General features: G+C 35.8%; 1 protein-coding gene across 1 annotated transcript; it reads left to right on the top strand.

Annotated features, from left to right (window-relative positions):
* Positions 1 to 10,377: 10,377 nt before the first annotated feature.
* On the top strand, positions 10,378 to 16,037 carry LOC122041560 (peptidyl-prolyl cis-trans isomerase FKBP53-like). Its single transcript, XM_042601283.1, has 12 exons — positions 10,378 to 10,541; positions 10,625 to 10,698; positions 10,795 to 11,030; positions 11,109 to 11,251; positions 12,700 to 13,009; positions 13,079 to 13,291; positions 13,379 to 13,567; positions 14,194 to 14,410; positions 14,981 to 15,065; positions 15,147 to 15,188; positions 15,270 to 15,318; positions 15,693 to 16,037. The coding sequence occupies exons 1-12, from the start codon at positions 10,529 to 10,531 to the stop codon at positions 15,769 to 15,771; spliced, it is 1,650 nt and encodes a 549-aa protein (XP_042457217.1). The 5' UTR covers positions 10,378 to 10,528; the 3' UTR covers positions 15,772 to 16,037.
* The last annotated feature ends 403 nt before the right edge of the window (positions 16,038 to 16,440 follow it).

The following is a 16,440-nucleotide window of genomic DNA, read 5'->3' as shown; positions in this document are numbered from 1 at the left end:
TGCCGGATTTTTGTCTGGCAGGGACTCCTTTGGGGCGTGACAGGCTACCTTGACAAAATTCTCTATATACTCTTGTAATGTATGGTTGGTACAAATAGATCTTATTGTAATCACAAGAAATCTTGCAGTAACATGTTTGATAACGAAACATTAACAAAAAAAAATTACCATAATAGTTTTTTCCTCTTTACCAAAAATTTACCTTGACAAAATCACATGTTGGGAGATAGTTTGGTGTCAATTATCATTATGTTTTCCTCTTTACCAAAAACTACAGATCTCTTGTGCCCTAAGTTCTTTCTTCAACAAGGCTTGTGTTATTTATATATATACACCTTTTATGCCACTGATGTAGCATAGGCTTTTGAAGAGATTGCATTGCATCTAAATCTGATAACTTAACGATTAAACCAATCCCCACATTGTTAAGTCATGCCCAAGATAATATAGATATGATTTAACCAAAACAAGGAGCATGCTCTTTGTATATATAGGTCAACTCATGTTGTAGATTTTTTTAACGTTTGCTGTTGATTTTCTAATGATTGTCACTGGTTTTATGAAATGCAGTTTTTATTCTATGTATTACTTAGATTCATAAGTATAATTTATATGTTATGAATGCTTGATTTAATCATTTAGTGATAGTGAAAATTATGTTGATATCACTTTCAGTGGACTAAATGCATAAAAATGTATGATTGTTGCTACTTTCAGTGAAATTTATCAAATTTTTCATAAAAATGTGTGATTTTTATTACTTATCTAAATTGTTATTATTTAGTTTAATTTTATCGAATCTAACTTTTTTGAGTATTAGGTTGTTATTGAATGACATTATCAAGTAACAGCAGCATCAACCATACCAAATTTGAAAATGTATGATGTAGGGACTGTGGACTAAATGCATTGGTGATAGTATCTAGATTAATCAAGAACCCAGGAAGATTATATTATGGATGTAAGCAATATGGATGATTAAAGTGGGTGAGATCTGATGTTGGACTAAATGAAGACACCAGTGATATACATTTTTGGATGTTGTCAAGAGTGGAGTCAAGAATAGGAAGGGAACACATTACTTATCTTGGACATAATATAGGAAATTGGAATGTACTGCATATGGTCTGGATATTAATAATAGTAAACTTAATTCTTTTGGTTGCATACTTGTTTTGTTTGTTAGTTGGTCTGGTTAAGTAGTGCTAGTGATGTAATGTATAATTATGAATGATGTTGACATTTTGATTTTTTTTGTTTATGAATGGATATTAATTATGTATCATTACTTCAGTTAGTTTTGTATATCAGCAAATGATGTCAACATTTGTAAGTGATGAGATTTGTTCCGTATATGCATTTGTAACAATCTTGAGATTTGTTTCTTTAATATTCAAGAATGAACTGAAAATATTATTGTATTTTTTGCCCATCTTCTTTTCTGCGTTGTTACAATTAAATCTCTCATCTATGCTGAGATGATGTAAGTGCCAATTTTTATATGCAACAATTGTGTGTTGTTACAAATTTCTTCTCATTTTATTTCTACCTAAATTTCTTCATGTCCTTATTTACTTAAACTACTTGCCATGGAGATTGTACTCATGATAGGAAAACAACTTGCAACTCTGTAGTCCTTCCATTTGATGCTCTATTTTGTGCAATTTTCAGTTTGTCTACTTTTTGTTTGCTCGCTTCCCTTTTTGGAAGTTCTATTTATCTCTTCAACTTTAAACCATGAATTTTCAGGTTTAAAATTTATGTCTTCATATGAGTGAACTGGAGTAAAGGTGATACTTTGGCTTGATTATCATATTGAAATCAACCTCACTGATGGCTTATACACACAGATTATGCGTAGGTGATACTTTGGCTTTTATGGCTTATACACAAAAGCTATTTGTTCACAATTTGAATGCCATTACATGATCAGAAATATGAGCACAGAATCTATTTGTTCACTATCTGAATATCATTACATGATCAAAAACATGAGCACATAAGCTATTTGTTCACAATCCAATTGATTACCAATACATGATCAGAAATACATGACAACGCAGAAGCTTTTTGTTTACAATCCAATTGATTACCATTACATGATCAGAATACAACATAGAAGTTATTTGTTCACAATCAAACTTGTACAAGTTTCATAGAACACTCACTAAATAAATGTTGAAACTAGAATGTTCACATAAAAATAATTAGACAAAACAAATCTGCATAAAAAATATGCAGCACAAAATATGGTAACCACAAAAGTTCCACAAAATATGCATCACATAAGTTCTTGGCTTAGCCGTAAATGAAGTATGCGTATTTGAGTTTTGAGGAGCTTGCTTCATTACATATTTGTTTGCATTCCATTGTAACTTGATGCCGACGATGCCTATATTGACATCAATCACTCTTTGTGGTGTTTTTTAGTTGATGTGCATTTCATTGTAGCAACATCCACACCATTGAAGCACCTGGAGAGAAAAAAAAAACAAGGAAAGCCATGTAAGTCTACTAAAAATGACAGATGCTACTAAAAATCTTATCAAATATCATATATATAACAAGAAAAGATACTATAACTAGTGAAGTTTGATAAGCAGCGCATATTATACTATCACAATATTAGTGATGGCATATTATTATCATTATCGAGTTATATAACTACTAAAAATCATATATGTTACTGTAGAAATCATATATGCTACGGTGGAGTTTTACAAGACTTATTTGGGACCTAAATCATATCTAAATAAGGAGGCACTCAATCCAGCTAGTGGTAATTTACAGATAGTAGCAAGGTTACAGATAGAAATTTAACTCACCCTCTCATGTACATGTTTACAAGAAATAAAGTTACGATAGGCAAATTGCTATCAATTTGGCAGATTTCAAACTGTGCTAACAAGGTGTTAACAATAAATGTTTCTTCATTGATCGCCAAAAAATAAAATTGTGCTAACAAGGTGTTAACAAGCATACTGATACAACAAATTTAATCTTATGACAAATGGTTAAAAAAACAACAAAGGTATAAACATGGTTAATTTCTTACCATCCTTCCCGATTATTTGTCTGAAAATAATCATTATCAGAGCGAACCTGAGACAGTTGTGTTGACAAAAGTGATGAAAATTGAGTTTCGGCCATACTCAAACCTTCAACACAGCTATAATTTGTAGGCTAAAACAATAAAATATAGTTTTAGATAGTGATAACATAATTATTTTAGTTAACATACTAAAGTAATCCTTAACTTGATTGATCATCCGTTGGCATTCTATACTTGGCATGCTTGATATACTTTCATAATGCTTTTCTACATCCTGTTATAAAAAAAAAATAGAATGATTTAATTCTATATACTTTCTCAAATGTAACGACAAAAAATAAACAATACTTTAGTAAGAATGGGATGAAACCTTAACAATTGTTGAAGTTTGGTTGGTTCTTCTTGCTGCTTTCCTTTTCTTTGAAATCTTATCTAAGCCACCTTTCAACCTCTTACCTGAAACTGTTTTCTTCTTTGTTTTAATTCCTTTGACTCCAAGAGAATTTCCTTCACCAATTTCGAATTCTCTTTCACTTGAGTGTTGGGCAGTTGGTTCATTAACTTGTAACATCTCATCCACCATCTTAAACATACTTAACAAACCATCTTTAACAACCTTGTAAGTGTCTTCTGTAAGACCGTTAGATTCGATAGAGGGGGGGGGTGAATATCGATTCAAAAATCTCGAGTTAAGACGCAGCGGAAAAGTAAAGAAGTAAAGAGATGAACACTGTTGATTTTTACTTCGTTCGGAGCCTGTGACGACTCCTACTCGAAGGCCCGTACTCCTTGAGTACTTTCGTTGGGTAATTCACTAGCAATTCGGATAATTACAATTTACGTGCAAATATTGCTAATGAAAAGAAAGAAAACAAAGCTAACCGACAAACAATGAATTAAAAAGAGAGCCGGAGTGAGTCGTCGGAGCTTTGTGAACGTTGTTGGGCCTTGAGCGGCAGAGTGGTGGACTCGAGTTCTCGAAGACCGATATCTTGAAGCTCCTGCACAGGGCTTCTTTTATATCTTGCTCGGCGCTGGATCCTTCCGGCGCACGAGTGTGACGTAACACTCCCAACCGGCATGCTCCAGTGTCAAGCGTCGTCACAGGGATAAAATTTGCCTCAGGCGCCTAGATCCTTCAGCGCCGGACTTCGGCGCCGGAGCCATTCGGCGCCGGACCTCCCTACGCAAAGCGGTGTTGGTCCGAGGCAAATAAACCCTGCAGCACAGTTTGTTAGCACATTTTTACAGATACGCTAAGTAATAAAATTAGCATCAAGAGTATGTCTTTCCGAGACCGGAATCTAGTCACGATCTCGACTTAGATATCCGAAATGGATCTAAGCCGGATCGACGCCTAATGTCCCCTTCCCGGGAACGCGTCCTCACAGTCACTCCCCTCTAGTGACTTACCTCACTTACCTGCCAGACGTCCGGTCAGCCCGTCGACCCGTCTGGACTTCTCGCCAAGCGTCCGGTCAGCCCGTCGACCCGCTTGGACTTCTCGCCAGCTATCCGGTCAGCCCGTCAACCTAGCTGGACTTCTCGCCAAGCGTCCGGTCAGCCCGTCGACCCGCTTGGACTTCTCGCCAGCTATCCGGTCAGCCCGTCGACCTAGCTGGACTTTTCCTGCACACTTGATCAAAGTGTCAGACAACAACACAACTAACTTAACCTATTTGTCATTCATCAAAACCTGGGTTAGACCGTTAGTGCTACCCGCACCAACATCTTCCCTCTCCGCTGCCTTGGTAACCAATTAAACATACAACCCACTTAATTCTTTATATCGTAAATTGGTGCAAGCTTTTGGATCCAAACTACCTTTGTTCGCAATTAAATCAATAACTCTAATGTATCCATCTTTTGCTTTTCGTGTCCACCTTTTCAATATATACTCGCTTGGGATCTTCATGATATTTTTCATTATAAATATTTTCAAAATATGAGAACAAAAAATCTCAACAAAATCATATTTTCTACAGCTACACTCAAATTTTTGACCCGGTGAATCAAGTGTAACTATATGATGGTAACTCTTTTTGTAAGAAGTAACTTTATATTTTGTATGTGATCCAACATCTTTACAAATTTCTACACTAGAATCATGAGATTTGTACCACTCTTGTTCAAACAACTTGTATACCTCAGGAGTATAAATACAACTTGCATGCTTTAAAATTTGAATTGGATACAATAAACATGGAACACTTGTATTTGATTTAAAATCAACTTTTAACTCCTCATATCGACGATCATCAAGTAGTCTTTGGAAGTGATTGAAAAAGTCTAAAAACTTGTGTTGATAAGTGACGTATCTTTTCATAATACTATTCATGCTCTCACTTCTTTGGGTTGTAGTTATATCCACACAAAACATTTGTCGCCCATAAACTAAAGCCCATTTTTCCTTTATGCGAAATAGACGTCTCAACCAATCATTGTCTTCAAGTGCATACTTGGTCAACATTATGTTCCAAGCTGAAATAAAATCTTCCTCTTCATCAAAATCATATATACATGCGGCAAAATCTTTAGTAAACTCTTTGAACTGAAAAAAAACTCTACTCAAATGTATTGCACATTTTGATAAATGTGCTAAATACACAAACGATGATGTGTTTTAGGTCATCTAGAAGCTAAAGCCTTTGCATTGCTGCATCTTGATCTGTAAGAATAGTTATTGATTTTTTCTCACACATAGCCTTAGTAAATGTATCAAACAACCATTTAAACATCAAAGATATTTCATCATATAATAAAGTTGCACCAAAAATTATGGATTGCTTATGATGATTAACACCTACAAACAACGCAATTGGGCGACCTTCATTATTCTTCCTATAGGTTGTGTCAAAGCAAACAACATTTCCAAAATTTCCATAATCAACTCTCATCTTAGCATCACACCAAAAAATATTAGTTATCAAATCATATTCATCAACTTGAATAGCATAAAAAAAATTGGGATCATCGAACTGCATTTTCTATAAAAACTCCAATACACCTCCTGTATCACCAACTCTCGTATTTCTTGTTCTTTTGGATCGCAAGTAGTTTTTGTAATCTTCAGGAATAAAACCTAAATTCTCTCTCCCACTTACTTGTCTCACCATAAGATCATGAGATGCTTTTGGGGGAATTCTCACATCACTTGCCATCTCAATATGTATCGCCACAGAAGAAGATATATTCTTATGATATCTGTAGAGGTGAGTTTTGTTTGGACTTGAAAGATAATGATTATGCTCTTTAACAAATTGTTCCACAATCAAGTTGTCATTTATTTCGACAACTAATCTTCATTTTAGCCTCACAACCAAATCTTATTTCAGGACGACTTGATTTTACATAAACATTTCGTTTGTCTTTTCCCCTTTTTCCTTGTGCACTATAACAAAAAATTCTGTCAACTAATTTATCCGATTTATCATTGTGGCTTTTGCTCCTTCTTACGCTAAATCCAACTTGTTTAGCATATTTAAAATAAAATTCATAGGCTTCCTCTTCTGTCTTAAATTCCATACCCATTTTTGGTATCAATTCTTCTGTGATAGATTGGTCAGAACTCATCAATGACATGGTAGAGTCCATATCCTCATTAATAACATCAAACTGATCATCCTGACAGTCTTTGTTTACATCAAAACTCAACCTACGACAACTTGTAGATTCAACCAACGACAACTCCATGATAATTACAATTAGGCCTGAAAAAAAACCAAGAAATGTATATTCATAATATTAGGTGCAAAAAGAACTTATGTAGTACCAAGAAAATGAATTGGAGCAACGCAACAGTAGGTTATTAGGTGCTGTGTTTGGCTGAAATTATCTAATTTCAGTCCATTAAATCATGTTTAATCAATTTAATGATCCCTAAACCTCTAAAGCGCTTGGGTAGCATTTAAGGATAAAGGAATACAGTAGCAACACAATAGAAACATATTAAAATTTCCCACAACAAACTATCTAAACAGAAGTATGATAAACCATATCACAAATATATAGATCAAAATTTGAGGACTGCAGGTTCCAATTTCTTATGTTTGATTTTCACCCAAATCAAACTACAGAAACATAGATATTGGCTGGAGAAGGGGAGGAAGAATGGTAAAGGGGATGAAGAAAAGTATACCAAGCTAGACGAAGATGAAGCTGCCAGTGACCGTTAAGTTCGGGAGGAGATGGAGATGGCTGCCGTCGAGTTCGGGAGATCAAGCTGTTGGCGACCGTCTGTTTGAAACATCAATTTATGACTTAATTAAAGTTATAATAGCATCTTCATTGGAGGATAACTTGAAACACCAAATGTCAGGCAGAAGGAATGGAGCTGTGGAAATTTTGGAGGACTTGCTGGAGTCGATGAAGGGAGGGGAAGCCAGAGTTGCTGGACCGACAAAGGGAGGGGAAGCCAGAGCTGCTGGAGTCGCTAAAACTAAATGTTGGAGTCGCCGAGATGGTGAAGATGTAAGGGGCGTCGCGGGTTGCTGGAGTCGCCGAGATGGTGGAGATGTAAGGGGCGTCGCGGGATGCTGGAGTCATCGAGATGGCTGCTGGAGTTGTCGAGATGGCTGCTGGAGTTGTCGAGATGGTTTGGGGAGGAAAGGTTTTAGGGCAAAGCATAGTAAAAGCAAGAGGCGTCACGAGTTTTAGGAGAGCAAAGCATAGAGATGGCGTCGACGGCGCCGGCGGAAGCAGCGGGGTTCGGCGGGAGGGATGCCTGGAGTTGGGGAGGGGACAGAGATGACTGTCGTCGAGCTCGACGGTGACGGCGGAAGCAACGGGGTCGACTGGATTTTGGGTTAGGGCATAGAGTTGATTTCGGGAGAAAAGGGTCTTCGGCGAGTGTAGAGAGCGCTCCACAGAGCACGTGTTTTGCACGTTTTTTTTGTCATTTTCTGATTGGGACACGGGGACAGACGCGCCTTCGGGACAAAGGATCCGAACTGATTATTTTCTGAGTCAGAGTAAAGAAGGTATCTAGAGGATAAGAGAGAAAGAAGGTGACAATAGTAGATGGAGCTATAAAGTGTGTGTGTCAAAGTGGTAGTGGAGTGTGGGACCCTTAGGGCTCTAGCATGTTCTCAAGGTTCTGTTCATCTACATAATTCATTGTTGGTGGAAGTAATGGTTCCCTAGGCTTCATTGAACTAGGCTTCTTGGTTGTAAGGGATGTTGGCTTGGGCCTTGATGAGAGCTACTCTATAAGCTCTAGTAAAAAGAGTTGAAGTTGTTCTTGTTTTATGGGCCCATCGTTCGACTTTTCGTAGGTAGTGTTGTAGTAATGTTGTATGTTGTGTTGTGAAGGAGAAGGGAAAGAAAATGGTTCCCATGTCTTTGGGCTAATAAATTTTTTCAGTGTATGATTCTCTGGCTAGAAGGTACTCATTAGGGTCTTTTTGTCGATCCCACGTCCAGTTGGACCCTTGGACAGAGCCTCTTCAATGTTTGACTTGATCTATTAATAAAGGGAAGACATTCCAATCCATATCAAAATTAATCATCAAATTCTGGTTGTCATTCATTAAGTTCATCAATGTCTATTTTGATGAGATGCCCAGCGGGTTTAATCTTCACATCTATCCATTATGTAGGAGAGTTGTCAATAGTACATATAACCTATGTCTCTTCTTCTTTAAGAGCTAAAGAGATGGTCTGTCCAAGTTTCTTTGGGAAGTTTCAGATAGAATCAGGATCATGTACTCATAATTTATGAAGAAGACCTTAGTCCATTAAAAGGAATGGAGTAATCAACTTGCTTTTAACTGTTGGAGGCTCTACGTATCAATATTTATATGCACTTTTCTAAAGGAATATACGAGTTGACATTGACACCCGTATTTTTTTGAAGTTTCACAAGTTTTGTTCCTTTTTTGACATTTGAGTTTGGAGCTGAATTTTGCTTTATAGATAATTATCATTCTTCTTGGTACCTTTTGATGTAATAGTTTAAAGGCTTCACATAACTCAACAAAATTCTAGAAGATAGATATTTTTGCCAACTTGCGTATGTAGATGACAATATCTTCAAGAATAGTGTTGGGTTGAAGTGGCTTCTCATCGAGCTTTTAACTGTCCCAAAGTTAAATGCTTTGGTATGTGGATAGGAGGTTCTGTAACGTTGGAGCTAGGCATTGTTGCGAGGTCCTATGCATAAGTCTTTTTTTGTTCCTCTGTTTCCATTAGTGTTTTTCCATAGATTCTAAGTGCTAACAAAGAAATTAGGGTTGATGACGGTTCTTGCTACAGTAAAGGCCTCTACTCTCACACCCTTGGATAACAATAGTCACTTCTTACTGGTCATAATAGGCTCCTGCTTGTATACTAGAGTATACTATATAATAAGAAAACTTCTTTCTAGATGGTTTTTGTATCGTTGTTTGAAAGTAATTAGTCAGGGCATTGATAATAGCTATCTTGTAATTTGAACTTCCTGGGATTGTAGGAATGCTCCATATGTTGTCAAGTAAACAAGTTTGTATATGGTCAAGTTTTTCTCTTACTGTAATATGGAATTATTCGTCATAGTAGGTGAATTGTTGGAGTTCCTGATTGCCAAACCTCATGGTTTTATGACAAAAGTTTTTTACATTCTTTTGTCTATCCATGCCGGCAAAAGTCATGAAGTTAATGTAAAAGTCTAGAAAGTGTATCCACAAGGGAATTATTACTTCCTTTAATATGTTCCCATTAAATCTTTAATTCTTTGTTGATAATTGTGTCTATAAATTTTAACCATCTTTTAATGCTAAGTTCTTTTCTTAAACATTTTGTTTGTTAAATATATTTTACTATAGCTTCACAGTCTATCCAGACTATGATTTGTTGCTTGCTACAAATGAAAAATCGGAAAACATTTAAACAATAGATTTCTGTTAAAATTTCATAGTGAAGAGGAGTTAAATGACATTTTTCTTTGTACTAATCAGAAGTATATATGCATATGACTTCTATAAATTTTGATTCATATTTGAATAGATTTTGATAAAGAATTCCTCCTCATCCAATTTTATAATTATCTGTTTAGATAATTAAGTAATCAGAATCAAATGATAGTATTGAGACTGAAATTTATTTTATCAAGTCTTTAATTTGTCTAACTAATTCTATGACTTATACATTAAAATATTTTTTTGATATTTTGTTATATAAAATTTATTTTTTTTCTATATCTGTCAGATATTTTCTGACTCAGTGTCCTCTATTTTAACAGAAAATTTAAAATTTTAAAAATAATATGTGATTGAAGGGAAATTTTCCTTGTCTAATTTCTCAAAGTCTAAAATGCTCTATTTTCAGTTGCAAACGCCTCTGCTTAAAGATATATAAACCTCTCCGCCCGGAGCTCTTCGCCAAGAAATCGTCGTTAGGGTTTACTTCCGCCGCAATCTCAAGTCTTCGCAGTCCAGATTGTGGCTCCGATTGCTCACTTCAGTCATTGCGAGGTCTCCACTCTCGCCTCGCGCTTCGTCAATGGCGTTTTGGGGTTAGAATTCCTTTCATTCCAGGCTTTTCTGCTGCCTCTCTACCTCGATCGTTTTTGCTCTTACTCGTCTGTTTGCGTCGCAGGAGTGGAGGTGAAACCCGGAAAACCTTACACTCACGTCCACGACCAAGCTCGCGGAAGGCTTCGCATCGGCCAGGTTTAGCATCCTATCCAAACCTATTCTTCTGCAGGTTTGCTGTTTTCGGCGCTTCTGGGTCATCAAGAAATCCCGTCTTTTGTTCGTTTCTTGTAGGCGACGTTGGGAAATGGTAAGGCTACCACAAAGAGCGTGGTGCAGTGCAATGTTGGCAAAAAGAGTCCTGTTTTGCTTTGCAGTTTGATTCCTGATAAAACTGAGGCCTGCCCTCTAGAGCTCGAGTTTGAGGAGGAGGGTGAGGTTGTCTTCTCGGTCATAGGGCCGAGAAGCGTCCACCTTTCTGGATATTATATTGGCAGTGGCCGGAGCGGCAGGGACGGTGGAGATGATACGTATCCTTGTAATGTGTAGTTGATGTTGAATCTGTTTAAACTTGTATTTTCTCTGGTTTGTTCTTTACTTGGAAATAGCGATTCATATGGCGAAGATATTGGAGTGGACGATTCTGAGAGCTATGAGGAGTTTGACAGTGATGAAGACGAGTATGAATCGGACTTCATTGATGATGGTGACATTGACATGTTCCCACTCTCTCCTCGTCATAAAAACAATGGTAATCCATTTTTTTCTGCCGAGTTATTCTAGAAGCATCTAATATGGTTACGTCTCTTCTTCGTCTGTCCATGTTATGTCACATTATAGTAAGCACAAGTAGATATTTGTCCTCGATGAACTGTGTAAGCTATCAAAGTTATGTAATAGAGACCATGCAAGGGTTAATTAACAGAGATATAGCTTACTCAGAAGAGATTGAACTACAATTTCCCATCAATGGTATGAAGGAAAAAAAAATCACAAAATGTATATGCAATTGTTATGTAAAAGTTGTATTTTAGTTACTTAAAGTTATTGGCAGTACTATTTTGATTCTTAATTCAAATGGTGAAGATGAAAATCAGTGCCGTGGACATGCAAAATGATATACTAGGATAACATACTATGCACAATGATCTTAATAATGATTGAACAATAATAAACTGTTTTGGGAACCTTTACTGGTAAAACTCTGTCATTAAGCTGATTGAGCCCCACTTTTCTAAAGTGTGTGGGAAAAAGATAGCGAGATTATTGCATAGTGCATATGTAGTGGGGGGGGTCTATGTAAGGTCGTTAGGAGAATTAATATTCGGTTGGCTTGCCCAAAACGTATTCTAGTGTTGACTTGCCCAAGAACATATTGTTCTAGTGTCAGCTGACATCAATATCATGTCTACATGGGCAAATGTTGTGTCATTAGTGTCAACATGGATTTGTTAGTGCCTATTGAGATTGATCTTGTATTGTCCTAAATAGAATGATGCATGAAGATTCTCTTCCCATGTTTCTTTCTTCTGTTCTGTTTGTCAGTGATGGGCAAGGAGATCAAACACTAAAAAGAGCAGGGTGGAGAAAAAAGAATCATCAATAATGATATCGAGATAGAAAGATTTTGATCTCATGATCCAACTTTCATTCACTTTCATTTGTAAGTCATTAGGACGAGATGAAACACTAAAAAGGGAGAAATAGAAGAGAAGATTCCCCAATTGGAGCACCAAATATAGCAAAGAAATGACACTAGAGTCTAAGAAATATAGATGTATCAATATCCTATACCTATATATGTTTTAATTTCAATTGTGTCAATCTAAATCCAATTATTAGTAGTCTAGATCTAACTATTAATGCTTAACTAAGCTATGTTTATGAACACAGATATTAATTTCAATATTGGATGTCTTAGGAACTTATTTAATGCATGTTTTGAAATTTTTTGATATTAATCTTAGTAGGATGCTAAAACTAATGCTCTCATCCAATAATGCATGCCCTTTATTGTGGAAAGAATCATGCAATATTCTACATACAATTCTTGTTGGAGATTGAATTTCTGATTCTGCATGATATTTTAAATTTCACATTATCCAACATTAAGTTATTGCATTAGTCTTTTACTTGACTAATTTAATGATCTTCGTGTCACCTTGGTATTTACTTTACCTTTTCTCTTCATTCAACTAGTTGTAATTGAGGAGATTGTAGACGATGAAAAACCAACAAATCGAAATAATACGCGTCGACGTTTGAAGAAAAAGAGTCAAGTGAGTGATACTGATAATGAGGATGACAATTCTCAGCTCCAACTGATTGTCGAGCCTAAGAACACTGCAGTCGTTGAAAGTGAAGATGAAGATGGTTTTCCAATCTCTTCTTTGTTAAGGAAAAATGTGAACAAGAATGAACCTGGAGATGAGAAAACAGATAAGAAGACAGTCGATGAAGACAAGAAAAGAAAGATTGATGCAATTAGTCAAGAGACTGAACCTTCAAGGTTTGACTTGTTCATAATATATATTTGTGTCACTTTTTCGTGTTTCCAATAGCATGTATCCATTAGCAGGGGTGTTGCTGGTGTTGAGCAGAACCATGTCCTTGGTGATAATGTTGAAACTCATGTGGGCGAAGGGAAGCGGAAAAAGAAGAAAGAGAAGACTGTGAAGGAGTACAAAGAACTTGCAGAAGAAGCAATTAAAGGGGATGTAAATGCAATTCCTAACGCCAATGGCGTAGATCAAAATCACCCCTCTGAAGCTGAGAAGCCACTTAATGAAAAGTCAGACATAGCGATTACTTTGACTTCACTAGTCCTTTGAACACGTATATTGTTTTAATCTTTCTTTGAAATTGTTCAATTGTGTAGTGACAGAAGCAGTGGCGGTAAAAAGAAGAAGAATAGAAAGAAAAAAGTTAAAGAGGAAACTGCTCATGAAAAAGTTGGTGAAGAGACTGGTTTGAATGAAACAGAAATGAATCAAGACACTACAGAGGTTAAATTGGGTTCTGATAGCGCAGAAGTGGAACAATCCGTAAGAGAAGCACTGAATGATGAGTAAGATATAAAACAGCCTTATAGAAGCATTCAACATAAAACAGTGTTATAAGATTGTCATGCTATTGGATATCTCGTGGTTAATTGATAAATCTATCACAATTTTTGTATGAAATCCCAAATATATAATGTTAATTGTTTTTTTTTTTTTTAAATCTATCACAACATTTATTTATTAATTTCAAATTGGTCATCCATTTGCTGTCCATATGCAATTAAGCTGTTGTGGCATTGACATGGAAGAATACTTGATCAACTGATTTATCTACATTAGCTGTTGGATACTAATCATGCCATGTCGGAGGGAAAAATATTACTAGTTGATCTCTATATAGTCTGCAATGTTTTTTTTACTCAAGTTGATGATGAGGCATGGTTGATACTATTTGAAGATGTGAACAAAATAATGGCTGATCTGGTGTTCTGCTATGCCAATGCAAAGATTAACAACCACAGACAAGGATTGCTGATGGATGAGTAAATGGTGTGATAAATTTGAAAATTTTAAAATCTCAACTGTTGATAGGTTTGCATTTTTTTTTTTATAAAATGTTATGATAGATTTGAAAATCTATGCAAAAGTCGTGATATACTTGTTAATTAAAAACTATTTACCTTGTGTGCAGGGTTCCTGATGATAAAAGCCTCTTGCAAAAAGCCAAGAAGAAGAAAAAGGCAAAGAAGGGCAGTAACCCGCAGAATGATTCCAATGTGAAGGAGCCTGTCATTCCGCCAGAAGAACATAATCATGAACACAAAACGAGAACATTTTCAAATGGTTTGTCTGTAGAGGAGCTCTCTATGGGCAAGCCCGATGGGAAGAAAGCTTCTCCTGGGAGTAAGGTAGTCTTATCATCTACGATCAACCTAGTGATGCATGTTTATATTTATGTTTCTTGGTTCCATGCATTGAGTTCATCTTATATTTGTTTAATTTTATATGTTTATTTGGAAAGGAGGGAACGGAAGGGAAACAAAATAATTGAAGTGAAAAGAAAAGTAACTTAATTCCTTTTGTTGTCTTATTGATTTACTTTTGGGTTGTAGGGAGAAAAGGACTCACTTTTCTGTGTTTATGAGAGATATGTAAATGTCATCGTTTCATTTCCCTTCGATTCTACTTCTTGTGCTTACTGGGAAAGGAGGAAATACAAGGGAAATGAAATGGTTTATGCAAAAAGAAAAAATGTATTATTTTACTTCCAGTATATTTCATATATTTTGTTTTCTTAGATGCAATTGCAGTGAGAGAGTACTTCACTTTTTTGTATTTATGAGTTGGATGAATTTCAGTTCATTTTTGCTTGATTTGAGTAAAATAAAATAGAGGAATTGAGGAAATAAATGAAATTAAATTCATTTTAAGTAAACATAACATATCTGAGAATGCATGAAATATGATTTCATTCCCAGGTTTTGGTAAACTATGTTGGCAAGCTAAAGAATGGAAAGATTTTCGACTCAAATGTTGGCACAAGACCTTTTAAATTCCGCCTTGGTAAAAGCTTAAGTCCCTCTTTTATCACTAATACACATCGCAACATGTTGACTAAATTAAGAAATTACATCCTAATTGCAGGTGTTGGGCATGTCATCAAGGGATGGGATGTCGGCATTGCTGGTATGCCTCTATATTCTACACATACCTCTTTACCTCAAATCTATTTGTGAGACACTAACGCATTTAAGTTTGAATTATTAGGTATGCGAATTGGGGACAAAAGAAGACTCAACATTCCGCCATCAATGGGGTGAGTATTCTCTTCTGTTTGTGCTATGATCAAAGTTTGAAATTCCCTTCATTTCCATTGGCACAAGCATAGCATCTTGTTCCACAGCCAATACATAAACCCAAGAACTCCACCGCTCGTCACTTGTTGCCGCTGCTTGCTCTGTTTCTATGCTGCGGGTTGCAGCATAGCATAACTCACTGCCAAATAAACTTGTTGAATCCATTAAACTTATTCCTATCTTTGCATTTTGAAATGTGGCTTCTTTATTTTGGTCCCGCACCGACTCATCACTACCATCGGAATCTTGTCAACACATTGGCATGACCTTACTACTGTTTCATTTGTTGTTCACTGGATTTCTCTCATTATAACTTTGGATGCTCTGTGTGCAGTTACGGGAACAAGAATGTGGGAAAAATACCAGCAAACTCATGGCTCTACTTTGACGTGGAGATGGTGGATGTTAAATGAACCAACTCCCATTAAATGAATCAATTTTGTCGATTGATACAAGAGGTGTATTTGTTCTGATGCCATACTCTATAGTCGGTGCCATCATCTTAGAACAAAGTCATATCTGAGATAGAAATTTTGCCGTATTAACTGGGAATGGTGATTTGTGGTTGAACATTTCTATCAAAAGACAAGTATTTTTTTTTAAAATTTGTTTTGCTGTTTTTGATATGTGAATTCAGACTTGCAAGTTCTTAATCAATTTGTCATTTTGATCTTTAAAATTCACCTTTTCAGTTCTAAGATCATCAAAATATCTTGTAACTTTAATCTTGTTATTTCATATTGTAATCTTCAGCTTAATTCGTCATGGTATTGTAAGGACGTCCGGGGACGTGCGTGATTCTTGTCGTTTCAGTGAGAACATCTGTATCAGATTTAAATGTTTTTTGTCTGTTAATTCTAAAATCAAATCGAATTAAATTGTTTTAGTTCTGTTCTCCAATCTAATAGAAATTTCAGCAAAATAGAAATTGATAATTTTATGTAATTCCTAAACTGGTAATTTTATTTTAATCCGTGTAAGCCTGGAGGCCGTATAGTTTAAAAATTTTCGGTTCAATTGAATTTGCCTTTGCTTCGACAAACGAACCTAGAAAAAAAAATTATTTTATTATTTTAATATAT

This window comes from Zingiber officinale, chromosome 2A (genome assembly GCF_018446385.1).
Source record: "Zingiber officinale cultivar Zhangliang chromosome 2A, Zo_v1.1, whole genome shotgun sequence".
NCBI lineage: Eukaryota > Viridiplantae > Streptophyta > Magnoliopsida > Zingiberales > Zingiberaceae > Zingiber > Zingiber officinale.
Note: the sequence above shows the minus strand (reverse complement) of the source record. Positions and strands in the feature narration are given on the sequence as shown.

Bases quoted from the DNA above. Each gene is read 5' to 3' on its own strand.
- LOC122041560 (XM_042601283.1), top strand. The intron at 13,568-14,193 runs GTAAGATATAAA...CCTTGTGTGCAG, and splicing joins AGAGAAGCACTGAATGATGA to GGTTCCTGATGATAAAAGCC. The intron at 15,189-15,269 runs GTATGCCTCTAT...TTGAATTATTAG, and splicing joins ATGGGATGTCGGCATTGCTG to GTATGCGAATTGGGGACAAA.